The 27,891-nt window shown below is 39.3% G+C and overlaps 1 protein-coding gene across 9 annotated transcripts in view; it reads left to right on the top strand.

Moving 5' to 3' along the window:
• Window positions 1-20,783, top strand: part of LRRC7 (leucine rich repeat containing 7) — a 493,923-nt gene extending 473,140 nt beyond the window's left edge. For 8 of the 9 annotated variants that reach the window (XM_070405356.1, XM_070405358.1, XM_070405365.1 and 5 more), the window contains 2 exons: window positions 5,979-6,053; window positions 18,646-20,783. In XM_070405356.1, the coding sequence (XP_070261457.1) occupies window positions 5,979-6,053; window positions 18,646-18,753 (183 nt within the window). In that variant the 3' untranslated portion in view covers window positions 18,754-20,783. The remainder of the gene's footprint in view (window positions 1-5,978; window positions 6,054-18,645) is intronic. The other variant, XM_070405362.1, reaches the window with a different exon arrangement.
• Window positions 20,784-27,891: the final 7,108 nt, after the last annotated feature.

A 27,891-nucleotide genomic window follows, 5' to 3' on the forward strand; every position in this document is an offset into this window, starting at 1 on the left:
GGGCTTTCAATGTTCTCCAGCTGGAGAGCAAAGAGAAATTTCCTGGCAATAAACATGGTGTAGCTGGAGACTCATGCACTCTCAATGTGGACTTCACTGGATAAAAGACCTTGGATTATAGTTCAAACTCCAGACTCCCAGTATTATAATAATATTTATTGAGCCTACCTTAAGTGCCCTCCACTGTTCTAAGTATTTTGTATATATTCACTCACTTAATCTAATGAGTCACCATACCATTATTGTACCCATTTTACTGTTGTGGGGTACACAAAAGTTAATTGACTTGCCGAAGGTCACCCATTTATAAATGATGAACACAGACCGTCTGACTGAAGAGTTATGCTCTCATCTGCTGCTTATAATATGTGGCAGGCAGAAAAAAATCCCCACCCCCTAAGATGTCTTCCACTACAGCCACTATTAATGTTTAAGAATCTAGCTTTGCAGATATTTTCCCACACAAAAATACATGTAAACATATTTCAGCCAACATACAGGGTGGGGCAAAGATAGGTTTACAGTTGTTTGTATGGAAAACAATAAAGGATAAACTTTCATGTACTCACAATTGTAAACTTCTTCTGCCCCACCCTGTAGTTTCATCCCCCACATAGTGATTTATACTACTTGTTTCACTGAGCACTAGTGTATTTCTGTTCCTGCAATTTAGGACTTCATTTTTAATGACCACATATTATTGTATTACTAGAGGCCCAGTGCACAAAATTTGTGCACTCGGGGGGAGGGGGGGCATCCCTCAGCCTGGCCTGTGCCCTCTTGCAGTCTGGGACCCCCTTGGGGGATGTCCACCTGCTGGCTTAGGCCTGCTCCCGGGGGATTGGGCCCAAGCTGGCAGTCAGACATCCCTCTGGCAGCCCGGCAGCCCTCGGGGAGCAGGCCTAAGCTGCAGTCAGACATCCTTAGCGCTGCTGAGGAGGCAGGAGAGGCTCCCACCACCACCGCTGTGCTGGCAGCTGTCAGCCTGGCTTGTGGCTGAGCAGAGCTCCCCCTTTGGGAGCACACTGACCACCAGGGGGCAGCTCCTGCATTGAGCATCTGGCCCCTGGTGATCAGTGTATGTCATAGTGACCAGTCATTCCCAGTTGTTCTGCTGTTAGGGTCAATTTGCATATTACCCTTTTATTATATAGGATAGAGGCCTGGTGCACAGGTGGGGGCCGGCTGGTTTGACCTGAAGGGTGTCCCAGATCAGGGTTGGGGTCCCGCTTGGGTGCCTGGCCAGCCTGGGTGAGGGGCTGATGGCTGTTTTCTGGCTGGCCAACCCCCCCAGCGGGGACCCTCAACCCATGGGGGTGTGGCCAGCCAGGGTGAGGGGCTGAGGGCCGTTTTCAGACTGCCACAGCCCCCTGATGACCCAAGCTCCAAGCTTCTCCTTTTTCTCTTTTATTTTTTCTGGGATTTATTTATCTTCTATAATTGAAACTTTGTAGCCTTGAGCGGAGCCCAGGGCAGGCCAGGGCAGTTGGGAAGCTTCTCTTTCTCCATCGCCAGGGGCAACCCAAGCCTCCTACTCACTCCAGCTCTGTGGCTGCCACCATCTTAGTTGGGTTAATTTGCATACTTGCTCCTGATTGGCTGATGGGCGTGGCTTGTGGGTGTAGTGGAGTGATGGAGTGATGGTTAATTTGCATCTTTCTCTTTTATTAGTGTAGATATGGATTTATTATAACTTATTTAATCAATCCCCTGTTATTAGACATTTAGGTGTGGTTTGTAATTTTATTGTTACAAATACTACTATGATGAACATATCGTAAATGTATATTGCATATTTGCTTAATTATTTCCTTAAGATAAGTTCTAGAAGTTGAATTAATAGATTTAAAGTTATGTCGTTTTCTAGGGATTTTGATGCCAATCTGTAATTTCATCTTAAACTAGAGGCCCGGTGCATGAAATACGTGCACAGGTGGGGTCCCTAGGCCTGGCCAGTGATCAGGGCTGATCAGGTTCCCTGCCTCCCCACCTCCCCTCCTCCTCCTTCCCTCACCATCCACATCTCATCTACCACCACCCACCCCCAGTTCCTCTTCCCAGCCTGGGGGCCTGGCCCTGATCAGTTGATCAGGGCCTGCTGGCCAGGGGGAGGGACCGGGATGTTGGCCGGCAGACCCCATCGGCAATTGGGGCCTATGGGCTGGGGGCAGCTCCTACGTTGAGTGTCTGCCCCCTGGTGGTCAGTGCACATCATAGAGACCAGTCATTCTGGTTGTTCCAGTGTAATGGTCACTTAGTCTTTTATATATATACTAGAGGCCCGGTGCACAAAAATTTGTGCACACGGGGGTAGGGGGCCCCTCAGCCTGGCCTGTGCCCTCTTACAGTCTGGGACCCCTTGGGGGTGACCACTTGCTGGCTTAGGCCTGCTCCCTGGGGCATTGAGCCTAAGCTGGCAATCAGACATCCCTCTGGCAGCCCGGCAGCCCTCAGGGGATGTCCACTTGCCAGCAGGGAGCAGACCTAAGCTGCAGTCGGACATCCTTAGCCCTGCTGAGGAGGCAGGAGAGGCTCCCACCACCACCGCTGTACTGGTAGCCATCAACCTGGCTTGTGGCTGAGCAGAGCTCCCTGCTGTGAGAGCACACTGACCATCAGGGGGCAGCTCCTGCATTAAGAGTCTGCCCCCTGGTGGTCAGTGTGTGTCATAGTGACCAGTCATTCCCAGTTCTTCTGCTGTTAGGGTCAGTTTGCATATTACCCTTTTACTATATAGGATAGAGGCCTAGTGCACGGGTGGGGGCCGGCTGGTTTGCCCTGAAGGGTGATCCGGATCAGGGTGGGGGTCCCGTTGGGTGCCTGGCCAGCCTGGATGACGGGCTGATGGCTGTTTGCAGCTGGTCACACCCCCTTCAGGGTGGGGGTCCCCACTGGGGTGCCTGGCCAGTCTGGGTGAGGGGCTGAGGGCTGTTTTCAGGCTGGCGGGCTACTGAAGCTCCCAGCTTCTTTTTTCTTTTCTTTTCTTTTTATTCTGGGATTTATTTACCTTCTATAGCTGTCACTGGAGCTGAGAGCCAGCTCCAGCTCTGCGGCTGTGGCTGGCTGAAAGCAGGTATCTGAGTTTGTTTAGCTTCTATAATTGAAACTCTGTTGCCATCACTGGCGCTCTAAGCTCTGAGCCCGCTGGCGGCTGAAAGCAGGTTTCTGGGTTTGTTTATCTTCTATAATTGCAACATTGTTGCATCTGGAGCTCAGACCTGGGCTGCGGCAGGCGGGGAACCTTGGCTTCCTCCGTCACTGGAGCAAGCAAGCCTCATGTTCGCTTCAGCTGCGTGGATGCCAGCGGCCATCTTGGTTGGCAGTTAATTTGCATATCCTGCTGATTAGCCAATGGGAAGGGTAGTGAAGTTACGGTTAATTACCATGTTTCTCTATTATTAGGTAGGATATATATATATATAGATATGAAGGAAAAGAGAATAAAATCAGAAAGATAAAAATCATTCGAAAGCCATAAATGAGTACATTTCCTAAAGATCTGAAATCCTAAATGAAGACACATGTAGAAGCATTTTAATTAGGGTCTGTTTATTAAACCATTTGCATACATACATTCTCAACTGCAATGGGTTTAAGTGAGAGTCATTAGGTTTACAGATCAGCAAATGAGATGATTTTCTAAATAATAAGCAAGGATATTAAAATATTGTTTCTATTTGATTAATAGTTCTTAAGAATTTAAAAAAACAATAACAGTTATATTGAGGTCTAATTCACATGCTATAAAATTCATCCTTTTGAAGTATACAATTATGTGGTTTTTAGCATATTCAAAGAATTGTACAACCATTACCACTATCTGATTTCAGAACTTTTTTATTACTCAATAAAAACTCTGTACACCTTGTCACTCCCAAGGCCCCTGCTCCCCCGCCCTTGGAAAACCCAAATCTGCTTTCCTTTTCTATGCATTTGCCTATTCTTGACATTTCGTATACGTGAAATCATATAATATATGTATGGCTTTTGGTGACCAGCTTCTTTCACTTAGCATAATGTTTCCAAGGTTCATCCATATTGCCAGAACATCCTTCCTTTCTACTGACAAATAATATTCCACTGAATAGGTGTATAGCAAGTATGTCAAACTCAAAAGCTAACATGGGCCAAATAAACAAAGTTGAAGTTTACGTGGGCCGCAAAACAAGAAAAGCTTCAATTTTCATAGAAACGTGGGTTTATTTTGATAGAGACATGTTGAATACAAAGGGCTGAAATAAATGAGTAATTGTTAACATAAAATAATAGAACATTTTAATAAAAATTAATATTTTTCTTGAACAGTGACTTACCAGACACTGAATAACTGCACAAATTAATAAGTGTAATACAAATAAACCTATTTTTCTTGTTCTCTGAAAGCGAAATATTTCCACCAAACAAGTCAGTCCAAGACTAATGACATGGCAATTGGCTGCTAAAATATTTGCTGGTAGTATTATTGGAGAAAAATGATGTGCCTGCATGTAAGGTGTGTAAGGAAAATGAATGCAACACAATTATTGTAATTAGTCATTAGCGAACGTTGTAGTTCGTTATTAATAATTATGTATAACAGGATATTGTAAATTTAAGTTATGACATTTCTATTAAAATGTTTCTTACATACCATTATATTGGCTGGGTCACAAAAATATTTGTTGTGGGTCGCGAGTTTGACATGCTTGATATACACCTTTTGGTTATCCATTCATCAGTTCATTCTTCAGATCTTCTCACTATCATACTTAAAATACTTCAGTAGCTCCCCACACTAATTAGCATGTCTATTAAAGGTCCATCTTCATCTGGCCCCAATGTGTTTTGTAGCTTGATTCTCTCCCAGGCTCCCAACCCCATGCGCTGGCACCCTTCCACCACCATGCCAGTCATAATAGAACTACTTGCAGTTTCTTGAATGTAACAGGCAGTTTATTCTCTGTGGTATCCCTGCAATCTGGAATACCCTTCCTCCCCTTATCCTTGTGGATGCATTTTATTTGTCCTCCATGATTCAGCTGCCAGGTATGTCCTCCTTTCAGAAGCCCCAACATACTAAGGAAAAGCTAGGTGCAACGTCTTTGATAATTTATTGTACTTCTCTCATAACACTTGTACTCTTTTGTAATTGGTGGTTTTCTTGACTTTTCCTCCATTATATTGTGAGCTCATTGAAGACTATATTCTGTATATCTCTATAACACTAGCAATCAGTCAAGGCCTAGCATGTGAATGTTTTTGTTTTGTATATATGATCAAAAAATTTAATTTGATAACCCATGGACACAAACAATAGTGTGGTGAACAGGGGCAGGCTAGAAGGGGTAAATGGTGAAAAGGGGGAGACATATGTAATACTTTCAGCAATAAAGATTTTTTAAGTTTTAATTTGACTCTTTTATAAACTAAATTAATCAATATAGAAGTTTTGTAACTATGTAAAATACACTTTATATTTTATATGCATGTTGAAGTTTTCTTATGTTTAATTTGTTTATATGCATTTCATATTTACTAATCTCAATAACATACAAAGTAACATTCATTAGGATAAGCCAGTACTTATATGTAATTGTAGTAAGGTTTTTAAAGTACAAATTGAATTTACAACATATCAAATGGGAGACATTTTCAGTGCAGAATAACTCAAGACAATTTCAGAAGCTGTACAAAATACAGTTAGTGCCATATTTCAAATGATTTAAGAAAGAAATTAAGAATGTGCAATGAAATTAATTTATAAATCGTAAGTACACTTTAAAAACAAAATGAACTTTTTTATGCAAGAAAAGATGTTGTTTTCCTAAAGTTGACTTGGAGAGTGGTGCCTTATTTAAAATACTATAATAATCTTTGAAGTTTACATGTATAAACGGTTTTTAATCTTTTTTCACTGTATTTTATATGAATGAGAAGTTTTTTGAATAGACCTAGTTCTTGATCATAGAATCCTAACCTCTGTTACTTCTGACTTATAGGGTATCTTTGTTACTAGGGTTCAGCCTGATGGACCAGCATCCAACCTGCTGCAGCCAGGAGATAAGATCCTTCAGGTAAGACAGACAAAAAGCAATGCATTAAAATGCCAACATTGAAACAAATATGTAACCCTGTTATTCAGTTTACTGACTTGAATTAAATGATTCAAGTCATTGAATTAAATAACCCCTTAGATTCCTTATTTTCCTTTATTGTTTTGGGTTGAGAGATAGGTCAGAAACCAATTCAGTCTGATAGAATCCTATATCCCAGTACCCAACACATGGTAGCTGTTCTGCACACTCTTGTTCCATGAATGATTTTGTTCGGTAATGTAAGAAAATTGATACATAATCTATGCATAGTTATCAATTTATACGTAAGAGAAATGAAGTACCCAAATAGGATATGTATGTGACTTTAGAAGAGGGAGATCTTTAGATGGTCCATATTTAATTTCTCAACAGTAAACTTGTTACTAATTGAATCTGTGAAACACATGGTTATATCTCTCTACTCTTCCTGCTCAACTGTATGAGTAGGGAGAGCAGAGAGTGGCTGTATGTAAGGTGACTTTTTAAAATGTATTGTGTGGTGGAAAAAGGTGCTCTAACTTAAAGCTCTGCATATCAGAAAAGGGTCAGTCCAGTAAACACTTAAGTAAATGCTTGGTATAACCTCATCCATTTTGCTTATTTGCCCTTCTTCCCATATACAAAGTGCTTAATCATTTCCTACATCACATGGAAAGGCTCTTAAGTATCATCTATTTAAGATTTGGTTTTTTTACTTATGACCCCAGAAATTTTCTGCTATGTAACTACGTGGAATTATTTGACATTGCAGATATTTGACTATTTGGAACAATTATGAAATAGTTCAACATAATTTACTAAAGACTTAGGGTCACTGTAAAGACAGGTCATGTGAGAAAGGAACCTTCTAATCTTACTGGCTTTTGCAAACACAGTTACAAAAATGCAAAGGCCCCACTCAGCTCTGAGGAATCTTCTGTCTTCTAGTTACTGAACTCTCTCAGAAGGCCCTACAAAGTAAAACCCCTATACAACCCAGCATGTGTGTGTGTGTGTAATGGCCTGGACATTTTATTCTCAGAAATATTTTTAACTATCAAAATCATGAAAAATCAAGTTTTTGAAAGTGATGATTCTCTGGAAAGACTAAGGGCTGCTCCAACCTGTGGCAGTCTCACAGCAGAAATACTAAGTTTATTCCATGCAGGCAGAAGAGCAAACCAGCAGTTGGTCTTTTGAGCTGAAACATGGAAAACAAAAAAATACATAAAATATTCTAACATTTTTCTTTACTGATTTATCCTGAAAGCTCTATACTTTTGGGTCTCCAAACTAGACCATTGGTCTTCAGCATTTTATATCATGTCCATGGGACTCCCATTCATTATGTGCAAAGTGAACTATGACTGACATAACTGAGGTCCCTCCAGCTCAAAAATTTAACTGTTTAATAATGTTATCACTTTCCACGAAAAATGGCCATGAATAAACTAACAACATAACTCCATAACACTCAGTGAATGGTGCTGTTTGTCCAGCAGAGGAAATGGCTAGTTTTCTTCTCTACTGAATCTCAGAGAAATAATTTTAAATCTTAGAGGCTAAAAAAAATGTGGCTGGTGAACCTCAGATCTCTGACCAATTAGAATGCTAGACTGAGTAGAGTAGCTGTCTTTTATTTTTAATTTTTTAAAATATATTTTTATTGATTTCAGAGAGAAAAGGGAAGAGGGAGAGACAAATAGAAACATCAATGATGAGAGAATCACTGATAGGCTGCCTCCTGCACGCCCCCTAGAGTAGCTTTCAATAGCTTGAGACAAGTTGGGGAGTTGCCTTCATCCATGACAAGTAGCAAAGGAAATAATTTTCTCTTCAAATTCAAAAAAGGAATATATACAAATGGATATAAATATGTTATATTTATCTATAGAGATAGAGACAGAGATAGAGATAAAGTCAGAGAGAGAGAGAGAGAGAGAGAGAGAGAGAGAGACTGAGATATACTGCAGAAGGGAAATGAGAATTAAGTTAGTGTCTAGCTACCAGGTTAGAATCCACTTTTCTGGCTATAAAAATCTAGAAGAGTTATATGTGTGGACATGGGAGTTAAGTATTTCTAGTCCCTAAGCAGTATACAGCCACAGCAAAGTGCTCAGAGGAATGCAGTCCTAATGCAAGAAGTAGGAAGGAATTATTAGCCAAATCAGTTAAAAGCCAAAAATACTGCAGAAGAGCTGCATCAGGATGTCTCTTCTCTTCACAAATGATAATTGAGGATGTAAGATTTTTATTTTTGCTATAGAACTCATTTGCATCTAGTACAATAAATTTAAGTTCTATTCAGTAAAAGAAATATGCACATAGACCTTAATTCAAATAAAGTACTGTAGTTAGAGTTTCAGTCATACCAGTTGAAAAGCACAAGTGGCCAATTATACTTTCTCAAAGAAATAAGAATGATTAATTCTAAACTGAAATAAATGTCAAAATCAGCTGCTAAGAGGGAAAGTTATATTTTTTCTATTTATAATACTACCAGAGGCCTAATGCACAAAATTTGTGTGGGTGGTGGGGCCCTCAGCCCGGCCTGCACCCTCTTGCAATCTGGGACCCTTTGCTTCTAACCACCTGCCTGCTCGCTCCTTACCTTCTGCCTGCTCACTCCTTACTGCTTGGCTTTAGCGCTGCTGTGGAGGTGGAAGAGGCTCCCGCCACTGCCACTGTGCTCACCAGCTGTGAGCCCAGCTTCTGGCTGAACGGCACTCCCACTGTGGGAGCACACTAACCACCAGGGGGCAGCTCCTGCATTGAGCATCTGCCACCTGGTGGTCAGTGCATGTCATAGTGACTGGTTGTTTTGGTCAGTCAGCCATAATGGTCGCTGGGCTTTTATGATATAGACTAGAGGCCCGATGCACAAAATTCATGCACTGGGGGTGGGGGGGGGGGGGCGTCCCTCAGCCCAGCCTGCACCCTCTCCAATCTGGGACCCCTCGAGGGATGCCTGGGCAGTCGGACATCCCTCTCACAATCCAGGATTGCTGGCTCCCCACTGCTTGCCTGCCTGCCTGCCTGCCTGATTGCCCCCTAACCTCTCCCCCTCCAGCCAGATCAACGCCTAACTGCTCCCCTGCTGGCCCGATTGCCCCTAACTGCCCTCCCCTGCAGGCCTGGTCCCTCCCAACTGCCCTCCCCTGCCGGCCATCTTTGACCACATGGGGGTGGCCATCTTGTGTGTTGGAGTGATGGTCAATTTGCATATTACTCTTTTATTAGATAGGATTGGCTCTTTGTTTAAAGAACACTGGAAAAGAACAGGTTTGTATCAGTGAGTTATCTGTCATTTACAAAATCGTAGAACATGTTCTCACTGGAGCAAATTTATTTACAAGCCTTAATGACAATGTACAACCTGGAAAATTAAGGTAAAAGAGGGGGAAAAAACAAAAAGCAATGAATGAGCCCCCTAAGTGAGTTTTGTCTAACCCGATAGCAAATAACAGAAGAGATATGAAATAGCAAAAATAGATAAACCTTTCCCAAATCTCCCCTAAACTCATTACTTATTAAATAGGAGTTATCTCTTTTTATGTAACTCTTTTTTACCCATTGCTTTCTTCTTATTCTGCTCCGATATTATGAGAAAGTTATTTGAATTACATGAAAATGTGTGCCTTAAGGGATAGTGTTAGTTAAAGCATTTTGGGTTAATAAAACATATTTACATGATTTTTCTGTCATTTTAAGATTCATCTTCCCATAACAGACACTGTAAATAATGAGCACATTCCAATGACTTCCTGTGATTAGTAAGTCATGTTGCTTTAAGACAGCATGGCAAAAGGAAAGAGCACTGTGCTAGGAGAGTTGACCCCTCATAGCCTCATTTTCTGTACAGTTGAATTATAGAAGAGTGAAAGCACATGGGTCATAAAAAATGTTATTAGGCCCGGCCATCGTGGCTCAGTGGTTGAGGGTTGATCTATGAACTAGGAGGTCACGGTCCAATTCCCAGTCAGAGCACGTGCCCAGGTTGCGGTATCAATCCCTAGTTGGGGGGCATGCAGGAGGCAGCCGATCAATGATTCTCATCACTGATGTTTCTGTCTCACTCCCTCTCCCTTCCTCTCTGAAATCAATAAAAATATATTTTTTAATAAAAATATATTTTAAAAAAAAAATAAATAAATAGAAGTTCTCCCCCCAAAAGCTATAAAAAGTAAAGAGTGAGAAAATTTTGTTATGGTTAAAGTGAAGTGTGAGACCCTTAAAGAATAAACTTAAGATATTTGGAAATGTCACTAAAGCATTCCCCAACAAGGCCAAATAAGTTAACACTTTTCTATATTTGATCTTAATTGCTGGTTAAAAGTTAAAAATAACAGAAAGTTTGGGAGGCAGGTGGGTAAGGGGACCCTGGCGTGTGGGGCGGGGGGTGTGCAGTGATCACTTGACTCTTAGTGTCCAGAGACATTATTGCCTATAATGATATGATACATTTGAGGAACAGGATTTTTTAGAAATACAGTTTCATTAGAAGACAACCAAAAATAACTTTAAATAATGTATCTGGTTTTATATGCCAGAGTTTCGCTGCATATCTTTATTGTTTCATTTTATTCTAATCTATAAAGTTCAGCATGGGTTACTTTTTTAAAAAATTAAGAAATATGGTACTTTTTGCAAATCAAAACAATTACATGGTATTAAGTAAAACATGAACACCAATAAAGACAAGTTCGTTAGGCAGGCTCTGACTTCCATAATTTGGCTGAAATTAAAATAATATTAATTAAACACCTATATGATCTCATTTATATCATGCAACAAACCTGCAAGATATATATTGTTGGCAGAGGTTAAATAACTTATGTGAGTTTCTTCAATTACAAATGCCTGATGCTACTGTAGCAAATTTTACTGATGGCATCATAGTCATCACATTTTCTATTTATTTATTTATTTATTTGGAAAATATACATTAGATGCCCACTATGTACAAAGTATTGTGCCGAGCAATGTGAACAATGTAATGGGGACTGTAACAAAGTCCCTGCCTCTACACAGCCTAGTCCAGAAAGTAGACAAGCCCAAAATTACACAGAGCAGAAAACGAAGGAGGAAGAGAGGTAGGAAAGAGCTGACAATCAAATATTTAATGAAATGAACTCCTACTCTGTCTTCTTTTAAGACCTAGCTTTTCACCGAAACAGACAGCAATCTGGCTACAAAGAGCCCTCTGAAAATGAGACGGTGATTTTTACAGTTATTCTTTTCTTGGCACAAGTAAAAGGAATAAAGTGTAGCTCGTCAGGGAACTGCTTTGCAAACCGAGGGAGGGAATTCATTTCTTAGAGATGTTCCGTCAACATGTTTGATAAGAAGAAAGCAGACATTCTAAAATCAGAACGGATAACCAAGTAAATATCTTTATTTATTAACAGTTCTATATCTACATTACTACACAAATAATTCGCAAAATCTTCAGTTGAGTCTATTCTAACTTGTGTCTTTTTTTAGCCTGAATTCATGAAACATTAAGCCACAGTACATGTGTGCACTTAAGACAGAAGAAAAATTTATATCTGTGTTTTATTCTATGAAGATTTTTTAATTTTTTATTAAGTTATTACATATGTGTCCTTATCCCCACGTTACCCCCCCCATCCCCCCCCACTCATGCCCTCACCCCCCTGTTGTCTGTGTCTATTGGTTAGGCCTATATGCTTGCATAGAAGTCCTTTGGTTGATCTCTCCCCCTTACCTCCACCCTCCCCTATCTGCCCTCTGAGGTTTCTATGAAGATTTTTTTAAGCTACATTAAAAGCCACTAAAGACTCAAACTTTCTCATTTTTAAAAAGTGCACTATAAAAAGTGCAATATAAATTTTTCATGTGGATGCTCTAAGACTTTAAAGCCTGTAGTTCAGATATTTTATAGAAAGTAAAAAAATGTAATGACTTGGCATAGAATCATTGTTGTATTGATTATGCAGTACTCTCAGCCCCAAATATATATATCCTAATATTTAAGGAGAATATTCTAACACATTAAAATTCTGAAGTGGGAATTAATTCCAGGTAGTTAATATGAAACATAATTATCTAAGATTCCCACTGTTTCTGATAATGCCTGGCTGTCAGGATTTGACAACATGAAAGCTTGCCCTTATAGCTCTGTATTTTCAGTTGTTCCTCATCTCAAGAGCTTTAGGCGTTCGAAGTGCAAATTATTAACGTATGAATGTATATCTAACGTACAAAGTACATGTGCACTGGCCCTTTAAATGTTTGTCCCTTGAGTGTGAGTTTAAATCAAACAAAAAAATCACATGTCCATGTATCTAATCTAGTCTGTATATCTTTTTTTGGATTCTAAAAAGAGTCATGCTGTTTTTATTGGATAACCTCACCAACGCTGTAGCCAAGATTTCTCAGAGACTCATTTTTAAGTTTAGAACTTTGAATAATAAGGATACAGCAGAATTCCTAGGAGAGTTACAGCGTCATCTGGACTCTGGAGAAAATCTGCAGTATAAATAAAACTCCATAATTCATTCACTTAACAAAACATTTACCAGAAGGAAATCAAAGATAAATCCAGGAAGGACCAGGAGGATGAAATCCCGAAACAAGTGTGTTTTACAGTAAACTGGAGCTGTAATTGCAAAGCTCCAATTTTTTTTTTGAATTATAAATATTATTTTCATTAAACCCTCAATCTTTTCATGTCTAAATCATGAAAAAAAAGTGATTAAAAAGGCATGTGTGGCACAGATGACAAGTGGAATTAAAATAAGGAAAGACATCTTCTATAAATAACAAAGATCATAGTAAAATATTCCTTTACATTTTCAAACCAGCGAAAGCCAGAAACCCATTAATTACATGTTCTCAAAGGATAATGTTCTCAGAATATATTTTTTCTTGGATTGTTTTCTTATTAACTTCATCTTAATAAGTCATTCATTTATTTCTCATTGTTCATTACTTGCAATTTCCTCAAAATTACACATATTCTATTATAATCTATGGTAGACTGTGTTTACATAAAACATATATGTAGTTAAATGTGGCAATATATTTTAAAATTTTATTAATTTAGTATGTATTCCTCAACTCATCTTTTGCATTAATATAATATATATATTCAAAATATCAAATGGCCCTAGGCAGTTTGGCTCAGTGGATAGAGTATCAGCCTGTGGACTGAAGGAACCCCGGGTTCAATTCCAGTCAAGGGCACGTACCTCAGTTGCAGGCTCTTCCCCGGCCCGGGCCCTGGTTGGGGCTCGTGCAGGAGGCAACCAATCCATGTGTTTCTCTCACATCGATATTTCTCTCTGCCTTATTCTCTTCCACTCTCTCTGTAAATAAATGGAAAAATAGCATCGGGTGAGGATTTAAAAAAAAATAATAATAAAATGCATAAATGTAAAATATATGCTTTTTTTCAAAGCATCATTGAATATATACTCTGCAGTTAGTATTGCCTAGTACCAGCCTTTATTTCCTCAGCTCTTCTATTCACACACATGAAACAACAAAACCTTACTGGCTGAAATATTGTGATTCTTCTGTTCTCCATGTTAATTGGAAAAGCCCTGCACAGATGCAGTAACATAATTATTTGATTCCCCGTCTGAACTGCTGGAGATGTAAGCCAGAGAGCCATATTCACTTCAACAAACAATATAAATTCACTTTTTCTGAATGGAAAAAGGTTCCCTGGAACTGAGATTATCTTCTTCCATTCAAACCTCTCTTCGAACTCCCTCTGTTATTGCCCACCTTGGCATCAGGCCTAACATAATGTTCCATATCAAGAAATAATGAATTAATATTCAAAAGTGCATTTAACAAACCTAAAACATTTGTTACAACCTCACAACACTCAGTGAAACAAATTACGTCAAGAGGGAAGATCATTGATTACTGCGACATAAGTTCCCACCTAGCCATTAGCTGTGTGAGCTTGGCTATTTCACCTTACCTCTCTGATCTTTACATTCTCATCTTTTTAAAAAGTTAGGCTTAACTAAACACGAAACAAAAGTTCTTTCCTCTGGCATTTTGTCCTTCTATTCTCAAGGCTTATTGAAAATTATATTTCTTAATTTCAGGAAAGTAATAGTGAAGTGACATTAATAGTAGAAGCTAACATTTATTGATTGAGCAGGTATAGGGTGTCCTGTGCATTTGACATATATTAATTCACTTGATATTTAATAACTTTCCAAAATGACACGCTCTCTGATCTTCCAAACTCCTCCTGTGATTTTGAAGCCATTCCCAGGTAGTCGCTAGTTGTGGTCTTTCAAGCCGGCCTCTTGAGGTTCACCAAAGCTCTGGTTTAGATCCAAAACGTTTAGGGGGACTAGAATTACAGATAGAGTCCTAATGTTTATTTGACGCGGTGATCTAATTCATCAGTCCGCTCATTTCTTCTGGGAAATCAGCTCTCTGCTTGTGTTTCCAATTCTCATTTGTACTTATAAAGCATGAAAACTGAAAGCTGAGGCTTTAATTTTATATTAAAAGCTAAGTTATACAAAGGGCCTCCCTAACCTTGACTCAGAAACTGAACTGTGGTTCTGAACGTCTTGAAGCCTGGTTCATTGGCAACAAACCCAGATTCACGGCCAGAGTTAGCCTGACGATGCCTTTTCCCTGTTCTTTCCTCTGTGCTACACAAAGTTAGGCTTCATTGCGGCCACTAGAAAGTACTTGATTCTCTAGGATTTCCTGCTATCTTGTGAGCACTCTGCCATACTCCCATTCAGGATGACTCTTCCCTGCTCTCCTCCTGCCTAATTTCTCCCCTCAGTGCATTGGTCCCCCTAAAAATCCCCGTCCTTTAGGACCTGTGTCACCCACCTTTCCCTCCCTCATTACAGACAGACTTTCCTGGATGCCCAGGTCGACAGACGGCAAACACTAGCTTCCAGCTCTGCTCTGCGTGTCCAAAGCTGCCTGCAGCCATATCCTGCTCCCCTAGTCAGATTTCCCTTCACTCACAAGCTCCCTTTAAACTTATTTTCTGATCAATCTCTCAGCCTTTCATGTGGGTAATACCACGCTGCAATATAACCTTAGCTCTGTGGCTAATGCTGCCACTCTGACCTCCTCCTGAATTCTAATCTCTTCTTTCTAAATAATGATCAACATTTCCTTTGCATGCATCCCCTGCACCGCAAACTCCATTGTCTTCCCAGCTAAGCTTTGCTGTTCCACCAGGGTGTCCATTTTCTGTTAAGGGCATCACAGTTAGATTCCTGTTTGTTTCTTATTCCTTTGTTTGATCAGGTGCCAAATTTATAGATTCTACCCTAAAAGCTTTCTCCTTTTTAATCTATTTCCTCTCAAGACTCCTGGCACTGCCCTAGCAGATATTCTACTTTTGAGAGAGAAGGCTCACAAATGGCTCCAAAAACTCAATTAAGCTACAGTTAAAACTGTGAGAACAAGAAATTCAACATTTCTGTAGATTCTAATTTAGGACTAAATATTATTTCCACTATTATTTTTTAAATAAGTTCAATTAAACCTGATAGGAATCTAAATTACGGCTTTGCAACCACTGTAAAAGAACAGAATTATGTTAGGAGGCACTATAGTAATAATTTTAATGAGAAAAATGTTCATTATTTTATCATAATCAATTAAATGTCAGTTCGAATCACTGAAAGCAATAGAAGTCTTATTATTTCAGTGATGTATTGAGAGAAATAATAATAAAAACCATGGGGTTGGAAGTATTGGCGAGCAAACTGGTCTGTGGGCATAATCCCCACTCCAACTCTCACCTCTCTCCCTGGCTCTCTCATGCTCTCAGTCTCTCTATCCAGAAAGGTCTGTTTAAATGTTTTACATATTGGGCTCTCTCTCTTCCTTTGGAAGAAAAGATCTATGAGTTAACCTTACCTACACATTAGCTTATTTTTATGGTTGCTTCTTATACTAAAGTCATCTAAATTCATAGATATTTTTATATTTTTAATTTTCATAAAAATGATTACTTACATGAATCAACTCTTCTCCCTACATGGACTGATGCAGAATTCACTTGAAATGGCCAACCATTCTGTCCATGGCTGGAGGAGACTCCAGGCTTGAGACTAGACAAGGACTTGTGATCTCTTGCTAGTCACACTTGCCAGGTGTGAGTACCAAGAAACTCTTGTTAAGTTCCTCAGAGAAACAGCTTTCTTAGAAATTGTCCCTCTTCTCTTCCTTCTTCTGAATGACCCTAATTCTTTATCTCTTCTGATGCTAATTCAATTCAGCATACATTTGCTGAGTGCTTACTACATGCAAGGTATTTTCTACATTATTTTTAGTTATGTCCATGGCTATTTCCCCTTCTGGGGGGTCACCTCTGATGGGAGCCTCGTGTTCCATCTCTCTTATTTTCTATCCCCAGTGCCTGGCACAACGCCTTGGGTGCTGTCAGCATATGACATACATTTTTTACTGGGAAAAAAAAAATCAAGATGGTGGAGGTGGACCATCCTACTTCAAAGATTTTTTAATAAAAGTATCATTCAAAATTAACAACTATGACCAGTTGACTATCTGAGTTTTGTACCACTTATGCCGTATTATTTTATGACAATAGTTTCTAAAACCATGATCAGATGTGATAATGGACAATATACCATGCATGGGCTCCAAATACTAGAGCATTCCTTCTCCCCAGACAATGAAATATTTAAATTTTGAACAAGTCCCTGAAAGTTCTCAGTGAATTTTGAGGTCATTGCAATTCTAGTTTTTTAGTCTGCAGCTAGAGAAATCTGAGCACTCACAAATCTAGTTATTTTTAAGATTTGACATTCAAGAATTCCACTATTAGTTAAATTTTAAATTAAGGTATTTAAATTGTGGCCAAATTAAAGGCATTAAAGTAGTTAGTATGACCTTCAAAAGTATAGTGGGATAAACATACTATATTTCGCCCAAGTTTTCTACTTTCCTGATGTCAGAATCAGGAGAGTAAAAAGCGGAGTGTACCATATGCCATTCTCTATTCCACTTCACCATCTGATCAAATAACATCAAATGAAACCCAGTTGTCTGTTTTGTACCATAAATTAAGGCAAGAAATTTGGGCTGTGAACACACACAGCTACTATTACCTGCCACGGAAACAGCCAGTGCCAACTCTGATAGCATTAAGTAAATGTTATTAAATAATATATATAGAGAGAGAGAAAGATTCTTTAATTTAAAATAAATTTGTACATATTTTTCCATGAGTTTACGTTTTTGTTTCCCAGTATTTTCCTTATTCAGAGATGTACGATGTTGTTGTTTTTTAAAAAATCAATATTTTAGGGCCTTCTTTAACATGTCATTAGCCAACCAATTTTAATGAACTAGTGATAAATTAAGCAGACAACTTTCACCTAAGTTATAAAGATTATACAGTATTGCTGTTTTAAATTCAAAAAAACCCAAAGGTGTGAAATACCTTAAATGAGTGGTTATTTGAAATTAAATTAATCGTATTTTAAGGGAGCATAAAAAGGTAGAATCACAAATGCAGTGGGTGCCCCAAATTAGTCTCAGTCCACTGAAAATTGAAAAAAATCAGCCAATTAACTGACTCTATTACTTGTACTTTGCCAAGCAGCCAATTGGGCTGGCTCTTCCAAATCAACTGAGTCTCAGACTACAGGAGAACAGTTACATAGCTGTCACTCACACAGTTTCCACGTGTCAGTAAGGTTATCTTTTATTGTGGCCTTCATGACAGCAAAGCTTTATGGGATCCACTTCTCTCTCTATTAATAATAAAATCCATTCAATCAAGAAAATCTGCAATTTAATGTAGAGAAAAACCAAAGACCCATGAGCACTCACTACAGAGAAGCACATCCATTTTGTGAAATAAATATCGAACAATAGCCCATTTGAATCCTGAAAAAGTAACCTTAAGCTAATTGTGCTTAAAATGAATTTTGATTGCATAGCTTGAGGATTCTTGACTAGAAGAATGGTGAGCATGTCCACTGTCACTAATGTCAGTGTGCCTTATCCCTGGGATGGGATTGAGAACCACTGTTGTAGTTAATGGGTATACTTGCATTTAACAATGGGGGGATTAAAAATGACCTCTTTAATATAAAAATGTACAAGGTAAGAACTTTCAAGTGAGTCAAAATAAGATTTGTCATGTTTTGCATGACTGAAATATTTGACCATGCAGACGGGTTTGTATCAGTGATTTATAACAAGAAGGCAGTGGTCCTGTGGACACTTTAGAACCGTCTCAACTAAGTTCCTGCAAAAACAAAATAAATCAGAACAACACTGAGCTGGTGCCGTATTTCAAGAATGTCTGTTCTTCACCGGTGCGTTTCTGCAGTTAGCACAGTGGCTAAGACCACACTAGGACGGTCCTAGGTGGAACCTGCTAGGTACTTGAAAAACATTTGTTGAGTTAATAGAGTTGAAGCTGGGTGAAATTAATTAGTTGTTTCCACAATTGCAATTCTATTGTGAATTTTTAAACTGATAACTTTTGGTTGCTCAATACTGCCTTGACTCTTATGATTGGAAACTGTGATAAAGTGATAAACAAATGTCTTGCATTGATTGCCCTGTTTTATTTGCATATTTACAGGCAAATGGACATAGTTTTGTACATATGGAACATGAAAAAGCTGTATTACTACTGAAGAGTTTCCAGAACACAGTAGACCTAGTTATTCAACGTGAGCTTACTGTCTGAATATTTTTTATAAATAGTGAAGATAACGTCTAGCCAGACCTAATGTTCAAAAATAAATTTATACATAGAGACAAATTTTGCCAATTGCTGGACCAATGGCAAACATTAGTGCCAAATGTATAATACTATATGTTAGCACTGATCATCCTTACAAATGTTAACTATATAAATATGATGTTCATGTGGTTATGTATTAGTTTTAACTGTCAGCCTCTGGCTGTGCATTGGTGCAGGTTTTTTTTGTTGTTGTTGGTTTGTTTGTTTTTTTTAACCAAATAAGTTTCTTCTCAAAGTGGATTTCATATGATTTCGGAAGCACGGAAGCACACACAAGCTCTTTACAAATTCTGCTCTCCATCAGAAACACTGCCTCAATGTTGTATCTGCCTTTATATAGAAAATACAAATATGAAGAATTGTAATTCCCATAAAATATTTCTAGCACAAGGTATATGTTGGCATATACACAAAAAAAAGAATATAGAGCAAAACAATATTTTCATAAACTAAACACCTCGGATTGAGAAAGAAAATATATCTTAAAATAAGACTTTACTATATTGACTCTTTTTCAATAAAAATTACATGATAATGCCTTATGAAAGTAACTGTACATATGGTATAAAGTGTTTATATTTGGTTCCATATTCATTTGCTAAATTCTCATAACACAGAGTGAAATATTTCATAAATTAGCCATTTATCTCTGGGACCTGAATAAAAACTAGAACGAACTAATTTATTCAATGCCTTTAGCTAATTACAGAATCTGCAGAGTTAAAACACAGACTAAAGGTCATTATAGGTAAATCTTTTCACCACAAATTTAAGCAGTGGATGATGGGTGGCAGGAAAAGTATTGCTTTATTTCTTTCAAGTTTATATTGATTATAAACTGTAGCCCTTGTGATTTCTTTACTTGTAAATGTGGAATTTATTTGTGTGTTGCTTTCTCTAATTTGCTACTTTTAAATACTTTGAAATGAGTTTTAGGGGTTGATAAAATTTATCATTAAGAAAAACTGCTGTTAGAAAGTTAATGTGGGAGATTTAAAAACTTTGGTATTTAAATATGAAACTTCAAATATAATTTCTCAGAGCAACAGTCTACCTGTAGTATTCATGTTAATGCCTGTTTTTGTGGGCAGAAATAGAGAAAATACTTTTGTTTCAAAAAAGTTTTAAAGTATATAAAATTCTGAATTTTGTCTCACTGGAGAAAAAGACAAGCAGAGTTCATATGGACTTAGTTATTTTTACATTAGAACTGTTTTCCTCAATAAAAAAATAAATTCATTTTATAATCCTTTAAAGACATTTCTTTTATATATTTATCATTAATTTGATTAAAATATTAATTTGAAATTTTAGAATAATTTCCCAAAGTTGTTGTATGAATTATCTCTCATATTTCCATATAGCTGTTTTTAATATATATATATATATATAATAAATTTACTTTGCACACTAGTATTTCAAGTCCTCTATTAGGATTTTCACAGTAGTAGCCCATATTGATGTCACTGAAGCTCTGAGAATAATATTTGTAAGTTAAATGTTTTATGGGGACATTGAAAATATTGTATTTTTGTAGGGTCTATTAAAATGAATGTCACTTATTAGAAGTATAATGGTATTTTTTGGCAGTAGAATTTGTCACTTAAAGGCAAATGATACTTCACTTTATAGATGATGCACTAATTTTGATGTTGCTTTATGTCAGGGTGACATTATACCATGATTTTATAGAGTTTGACATTTAACAAATGATTAAATGATTGACCTATTTAATATGTTTCCCAGAAGTAACTTTTAAATGCATTTTAATATACTTACAGTTTCTGATGAGAAATGTTTTTCAGAGCCTAATTTTCTTTGTCAAAAACTTGCACCAAGCCACCATATCCAGCTGCTGTTAGAGGATAATCGTCATTAATCAAGACAGAGGCCCCCACTGGCCTCACGAGATCACTTACAGAAAAAACAAATTCAAGGGTGTAGTTTGGTGGCAATGAAGCAGCTCAAATCATCCCGTCAGTCTTGTTGAATGTTTTATGGCAGAGGTGGGAGAAGAGCCAGAGACAGGCCCTCCCAAGTCTTTTTCCTCATGTCTGGTCTCCACACCAACCCCAGGCTTCAGGAGGTGTTTCTAAGGCACAAAGCTGAGAGGACCATGACCCTAGCAAACCCTCTGCCCCTCCTGATGTGACAGCATTGTCTTGGCCGATGCTCTGCAGTTCAGGACTGAGGGAAAGAGAAAAGGGAGCCCAAACCAACTGGAAAAGAACTCCGATTGCCAAAGCACCTCATGGTCAATTGCACTGCCATGCTGCAGACCGAGAACAGGCAGGTAATGGTGAAAAGAGGCATTGTTTTAGGTTGACTGAATAAAAAAACCATGAAGCACTTAAGGGCAGGGGAGAGGGGGATCTAATGGATTCCACAGGTGACCAAATAATACATTGATTTTTTTAGTATTGGCTTTTTCCGAAATAACTGGTTTTGCTGCCTGAAATAAGAATCTGGTTTACGTTCATGAAAACCAAAACCAAAAATAGATAATAGTATATATATATTAAAGGTGTGCCTTTAAAAAAGGAAAAATCAGCAACAAGAAAAGGGTGGAATTCGTGATGGCTCCAAGAGACTCTACCTCTTGGTCTTTGATTTTTATTGGCATCTTCCTGCTGAGGAAGCTGTCTATATCTGATGGATCAATCCGTAGGACACAATGGAGGGGAACGAGAACGATCAGAGGTGAGAAGAACAAGCACTGAAATTTATTAGTAGAAGTGCTGCAGATTTTGCAAGCCAAATAGGCGTTACTGGATGATTTTTAAAACTCTTCATATGGCTTCTAATACATTGTTTGCAAAAGCTGTCTTACCATAATTCCAACCTTCCAAACAACACATGTCCCCTAAGCAAACATAATAATTTCAAAATATAAGTGTGCTTTTGAGAAGGAATCATCAAAGTCAGTATGAGTACAAATCTTTACATCATACTATTTTACTGCTCCTTGAAACCTAAAAAATACATGTGGCCCAGTTCATTAGAACTGTGATTATGTAGCCATCAGACAATTCCAGTTGTTTCTGGGCCTGACCTGGGAGTACCACCTTGGACAGTAGTTTTAAAGAGAGGGTGACAAACTTGTTTTCATTAAAAATAAAAATTATTTTTAATCTTGAAGATGATTACACACATATCACTAATATATTTGCTTATTTAAACTAGGTCTGAAATATCTTTTACCTGACGAACTAAAAAGAATATTCAGAGGGAGGAAAAACACTAGAGAAATTAGATTTTTTTTTCTGCAAAAACTTTATTGTTTCATTTGGTCCAATGCATGGGAAAGGGCTTCAGGGTGTTTAAAAGAATGGCTAGTAGTTTCAGGGAGAGGCTCAGGCAAAGCCAGACACCAGTGGGATGCAGAGGGACCCCTCAAAGTCATGCCTGAGGGTGAGCCTTTCGAGGAGATACTCGCCCAGCCCAGCCTGGGAGCCGGCTGCCTGCGGAGGTGAGTCAGGTGTCGCCCATATATTTCAGAGAGGAAGGGAGAGAGAGAGAGAGAGATAGAAACATCAATGATGAGAAAGTCATCGATCCACTGCCTCCTGCACACTCCCTACTGGAGATCGAGCCCGCAACCCAGGCATATGCCCTGACTGGGAATCGAACCTGGGACCCTGCAGTCCGCAGGCCAATGCTCCATCCACTGAGCCAGATCGTCCAGGGCTTGCCTATCTTCTTGATGAGTTTCACTTGTTCATTCAGGAAGTGGCTCTCCCAGAAGTCACAGAGATTAAGGTCTGTGCGGTGGAACCCAGGGCCTGCAGCTCCACAAGGGCCTGGTTCAGGTTCCTCTCCAAGGCCAGGGCGGCTTCCAATTTTGCATCTTTAAGAGACGCTCAGCGCCCTTGTACTTCTCCGCCAACTCGAGGAAGAAGTGGCCCCCATCCTCCAGAGCCACATCCTCAGGGTCAAAATAGAAGCCCAGAGAGAGGTAGGTGTGGGAGGCCCGCAGAGGCAGGTTGGCCAGGGGTTGACCGCAGCCTCCACCTCGGTGGAATAATTCTGACGAATTTGGGAGCTCGTGGTTGTTTGGCGATAAGAGTTAAGGTGTGTTGGCTGGTCCCGGAGGTGGTTCTGAAGGTCGTAACTGGATAAGACGCAGGAGAGTGGCCGGAGTTTGGAAGAAAGGGTGTCCCTGGGTCTGTTCCGTCCACTGTTGAAGCAAGAGACAGATCCGGGACCACCGAGGGCACTGTCAGAAATTAGATTTATATATTCAAATATTAAGTGAAAAGTATCTGAATTGACCAAAATGATTAATGAGGGAAACCAGGAAAACATTTTACTTCTAGAGATAAAATATATTTAGTATCTCCACCACAATATAAAGCTTTAAAAAACAGCCTTTGCCAACTCATCTTTGCATTGGCTGTTAATGGTATCTTCAGTCAGTCTCTGCCCTCATTGGCACACAGATCAAGGTGTCTACGCCGACGAATACACTCTTATCCTGAGGCGGCAGTATAGCGTCACCAGATAAAAAGCCATGTTAGCATAGGGCTAGACTCTAAAGGTCTTTCTTTGGCAATTTCATTCAGAAACCAATTTCACTGATTCCTGATGTACTGACCAAACAGCAGGTTTATTGCAACACTGGGTCAGTAAACAGTTACGCAGGTAATTAAATCCAGTGAGTTAAGAAGATGGGTCCTTTACTAGCATCAAGAAAAGCAGGGTTTAGGTTCTAGTAGAGTTTCAATCACAGAAATGCCAGATCTCTCTGAAGCTCAATAAAATGTTCAAACACTGGGTTGGTGATGTGTTTGATGGTTCCAGTTATCTGATCATTCAAGAATTAGAGGGAAATCTTCATATTTGAGATCGCTGGCATATACTTTTCTCCTTTGCAATATAACTGCCTTTTATTAAGAAAAGCAACCTGCGTTGGCCCAGAATATTTCCCCAATCTCAGCAAGACCATCCCCCAAGGATACGTCATAGCAAGAAAACAGAGGACGGGCGTGGGAAAATAGAGGGGCACTATTGGAAGCATGTGGGTTCATATTATAGGGGATCCTAGGTGTCAGCTCTCCTACGCATCCCTTGAGCTCCATTTGATCTAAACTATTCAGAGGATGTATTTTCCAGAACACCCCACTATACAAAAGTAAGGCAGGTGTAACCAAGTTTTCTAGTTATATGCTGAACCTTCTGGGGCATTTCTGTTTCTCGTGTGTAAAACTGACCTCTCTTCATTGCTGCTGTAGATCATCCCTCCAACTCCAATGATGTTCCAAAGGCCATGAGTGGCTGCTTCTATCCTGACACAGGATAAGAGGCGCCTTAGAGTCCTACCTGCTCAGAGACCCTTGAGTATCAGCTGATAATGGTTCCAGCTTCCAGTTTGGGAAAAACTTTCTTGGGTGATCCCGGAACCTGGAATAGTACCATTAACCAAGGCAGAGCGCTTGTCATGTCTCTGACAACAGCAAACAAAGCTTGTGCACAAGGGTGAGGGTGGCAATGCCTTAATAGAACTTATTTCCACTTCCGGTTTTAAAATGTTGACATTTACCTTCCCAAGGACCTTCTCTTAGTCTCCTCCTACCTGATTGGTATTGGGACAGGTTCCATTCTTGCTCCACGTGGACCCTGTCTGCAACAGGATGGCTTGGGAAAACTCTCCTGGTTGAGGGCATACATTGCACAACTTCTACTTTGGGGGATTCAGAGATTTTTGATAAGTGAAGGGGAAAGTCCACTCTAAGATTTGGTTAAAAAAAGAATAAATTAAAATCGAGGAATATTGAATACCCAGGCTTTTAACTACATGAGAGCAGTTCCATGGGAATTAAGAGAGGAGAAATAATTCACTGGTTCCAACTCTAGAAGCATCACTTCACCTGGTAGTTGCCCAGTTGGATTCGGCTGTCGGACAGTCAGCTCACACTGACAACCCAGTGGTCACTAACTGGGCTGCAAGGCAGGCACAGACGGGAAGGACTGGTTGCACCAATACTTCTCTACATGATCCTGGCTGCAAAACACTTGTGGTGTTTTGCTTTGTTTTGTTTTGTTTTGGTGTTGTTGTTGTTGTTGTTATTGTTTGGCCTGATTTTGTTAATAGAAGCACCTCAAACAGTGGAAGGTTCTAAAATCCGGGCAATGTTTATGTAGAAAGCACTGAAACCCTGTGACCCTAATTAGTCTGGGGTTGGAACCAATGTGAGCCTGACCCAAAGACAAAACCATGCATCAAATTTCCATAGGAGTGATTTTCAAACCTCGCATAGATTTTTTCCTCTCCTAAAAACATTCCTTAAGCTGGCATCATTTTCAATGTATGTAGGAATGGGTATTAAGGAAAAAATTAAATGTATCAACCAATCTCTCTCTAGTTTTGAAGGTACATTTTTTTCATAAAAATTATATTATCTGTGTCAGTTTATTCCTTCTTTGAAATAACGTGATGAGTAAGCAGCCTACAAACAGTCAGGCATCTCTACTCCTAGAGTAAAATATCTTAGTACAGAGACGTTTACTTTCATCAGCAACTGCATATTTCCTCCACAGGAAAGCAATGACCGTAGCTGAGTCTCAGATGCCTAAGGTATGTCATTCATAAATTCAAAACATCTGGGGATATTTTATTGAAGAATATAACAAAAACATTAAATGCGAAGCTTATAAATATTTGTTGAGCATCAACTATATACCAGGCACTTCAAGGGATATTACATGGTCTCCTCTGCTCAGAATCTCATAATCAAGTGGAAAGATGAGAGAATTTCCAGATCAAGGACGATACAAGACATGTGGTGAGTCCCTTTGTCCCAGCCCCCACTCGTGTGTTGCAAAAGGAAGCAGCCTCTTTAATCAATCTCTTTTTGTGTCGAGCATGGTTGTTCCATTTGAAGGTGCAGATAAGTCTCCCTACTGGGTCGTGTGGCCTTGGGGAGGCCATTATGATTGTTTGCTGGGATTTGGGCAACATCCGGTAGGCTAGTGGATACTTTTACCGGGCAAGATAAATAGCAACCAGACTCCCTTGAGTCTCTGGAAGAGAATTTTGTCAGTTTGTCATAAAGAAAAGAGAATATAATGAAGATGTCCCTTGCCCTGGCCCAGCACCATGTCTTTATGCCCCTGACATGGTGGGGAAAAGAGACAGAAAGTCAGCACTTTAAAAGGCCTGGGGTGTTTGACTGGAGGGATTCGTCTATGCTGAGTGTCGCTGTAGGGTTTCTCCTATGACCAAGGCCTCTTGTAGACTATCAGGGTGCATGGGAGTCCATGAGATCCAATATTAGAATGACGTACCCAGAGATGAATGAGTTGAGGAGTCGTTGAGGCGGTTGCATTTCATGTTCATTTGCTTTGCTTCTTTCAGTGGGGGAAGAACATTTTCACTGTGTGCTGTTCAGCCCATCCCATGAAAATACTGTTGGCATGAGGTTGGTCTCACATATCCACATATCATAGACCTCTATTTCTTCTTCCAAGGAAAGTTTGATCCTCTGAACACAGGAATTGCTTGGGTGTTGTTTTTCCTTCACTCTATACACACTCGGTGTTTTAGAGACCTGCAATCCTTACCTTGCCCTAAGTACTCCCCGTGCTTTTCAGCCTCAGGTCCCCGACTGGAATGTCTTCCTTTCCCCCTTCCCACTATAAATTATCAAAACTATATGCAGCCTTCAGGATCCAGCTTGAACATCACCACCATGAAACTAAGAAAGAGAACTTTCTTCCAGTTAAGATTAAGGGACCAATTAGGCTCTTTGCGCTGTGTTTCAGCTGTTGTGTTTAATTTCCCTTTAATGTGTTCTAAGGACCTTAACACACTCCAAAAATTTTAATAAGTGTCTTTCATTCATTTACTTGAAGTACATCATATCTATCCTTCTGACTTGTTTGGGTTTTATTTCTCTTCTTAGAAGAAGTCATGTGTCTGTATGTCAGAAACCTCCCAGAGAAAAGAATGTGTGAGGTTGAACTGACAGAGCCATGGTTTTGGTCTTGCCAGGGTCTTAGAGGTAACCAGCCCAGCTCCCTCATTTTACCAGAGGCCCAAGGTCTAGACCAGTGATGGCGAACCTATGACACGTGTGTCAGAGGTGACACACGAACTCATTTTTTTGGTTGATCTTTCTTTGTTAAATGGCATTTAAATATATAAAATAAATATAAAAAATATAAGTCTTTGTTTTACTATGGTTGCAGATATCAAAAAATTTCTATATGTGACATGGCACCAGAGTTAAGTTAGGGTTTTTCAAAATGCTGACACGCCGAGCTCTAAAGGTTCGCCATCACTGGTCTAGACAGATGAAGTGACTCTGGGAACTCAGGAAACACAAGCAGATGGTTTGATCTGGTTTGAGACTCATTTTTACTGTTCTTCTACCTGTACTTTGTGACTTGGTAGATTCCTTTGCCCAAGCTATTGGTTAAATTTTGGAGGTGTGGGGAACAGTAAAGGGAGTAGGGATAGGGATGGGGATAGGGATAGGGATAGGGATAGGGATAGGGATAGGGATAGGGAGAAGTAGTTGGGAAGAGGGAGTCCCCAACCCTATTTCAGCTCTAAAACAAATACAACTGCTGCTTTGTGCTGCCTGTTCTAGAAAAATAAAAAATCTGAGCACAGGCCTTTGGCCATAGTTCAGCATGACAATGTTTACACATTGCATTTTGACATCATTTCGTGGACAGATTCCACCACCTACATCCCTAAAGTGAAAGTGTCACACACTCCAGCCAAAATTCTCAGGCCACTGCAAAAGCTATAGAATTAAAATGATTAACTATTTAGATAAACCACAGAAAATCTGGGTCATCTTGCTAAAAACTACATGCCCCCTCCCAAACTTTTATAGAGGTCAGAATCTGGCCTGTTGATTTCAAAGTTGAAAGAACACTACTTATACTGCCATGAGCATTGGCTTCATTAGATACCTCCCTTGTAAGGGCAAAAAAAAAAGGAATCCTTGAAAAGAAAAAATGTCTCTAAGTGGGGAGAGCCCTAGGTTGGTAAGCTCCTAAGCTCAGTTCCTATATTACCACATAGGATCTTGATTTTCTTGCAGGTAAAGCATTTCTTCCTTAGCATTCTCT

This window comes from Myotis yumanensis, unplaced genomic scaffold (genome assembly GCF_028538775.1).
Source record: "Myotis yumanensis isolate MYYU_CA2020_CCGP unplaced genomic scaffold, mMyoYum1.0.hap1 SCAF_2, whole genome shotgun sequence".
NCBI classification, from domain to species: domain Eukaryota; kingdom Metazoa; phylum Chordata; class Mammalia; order Chiroptera; family Vespertilionidae; genus Myotis; species Myotis yumanensis.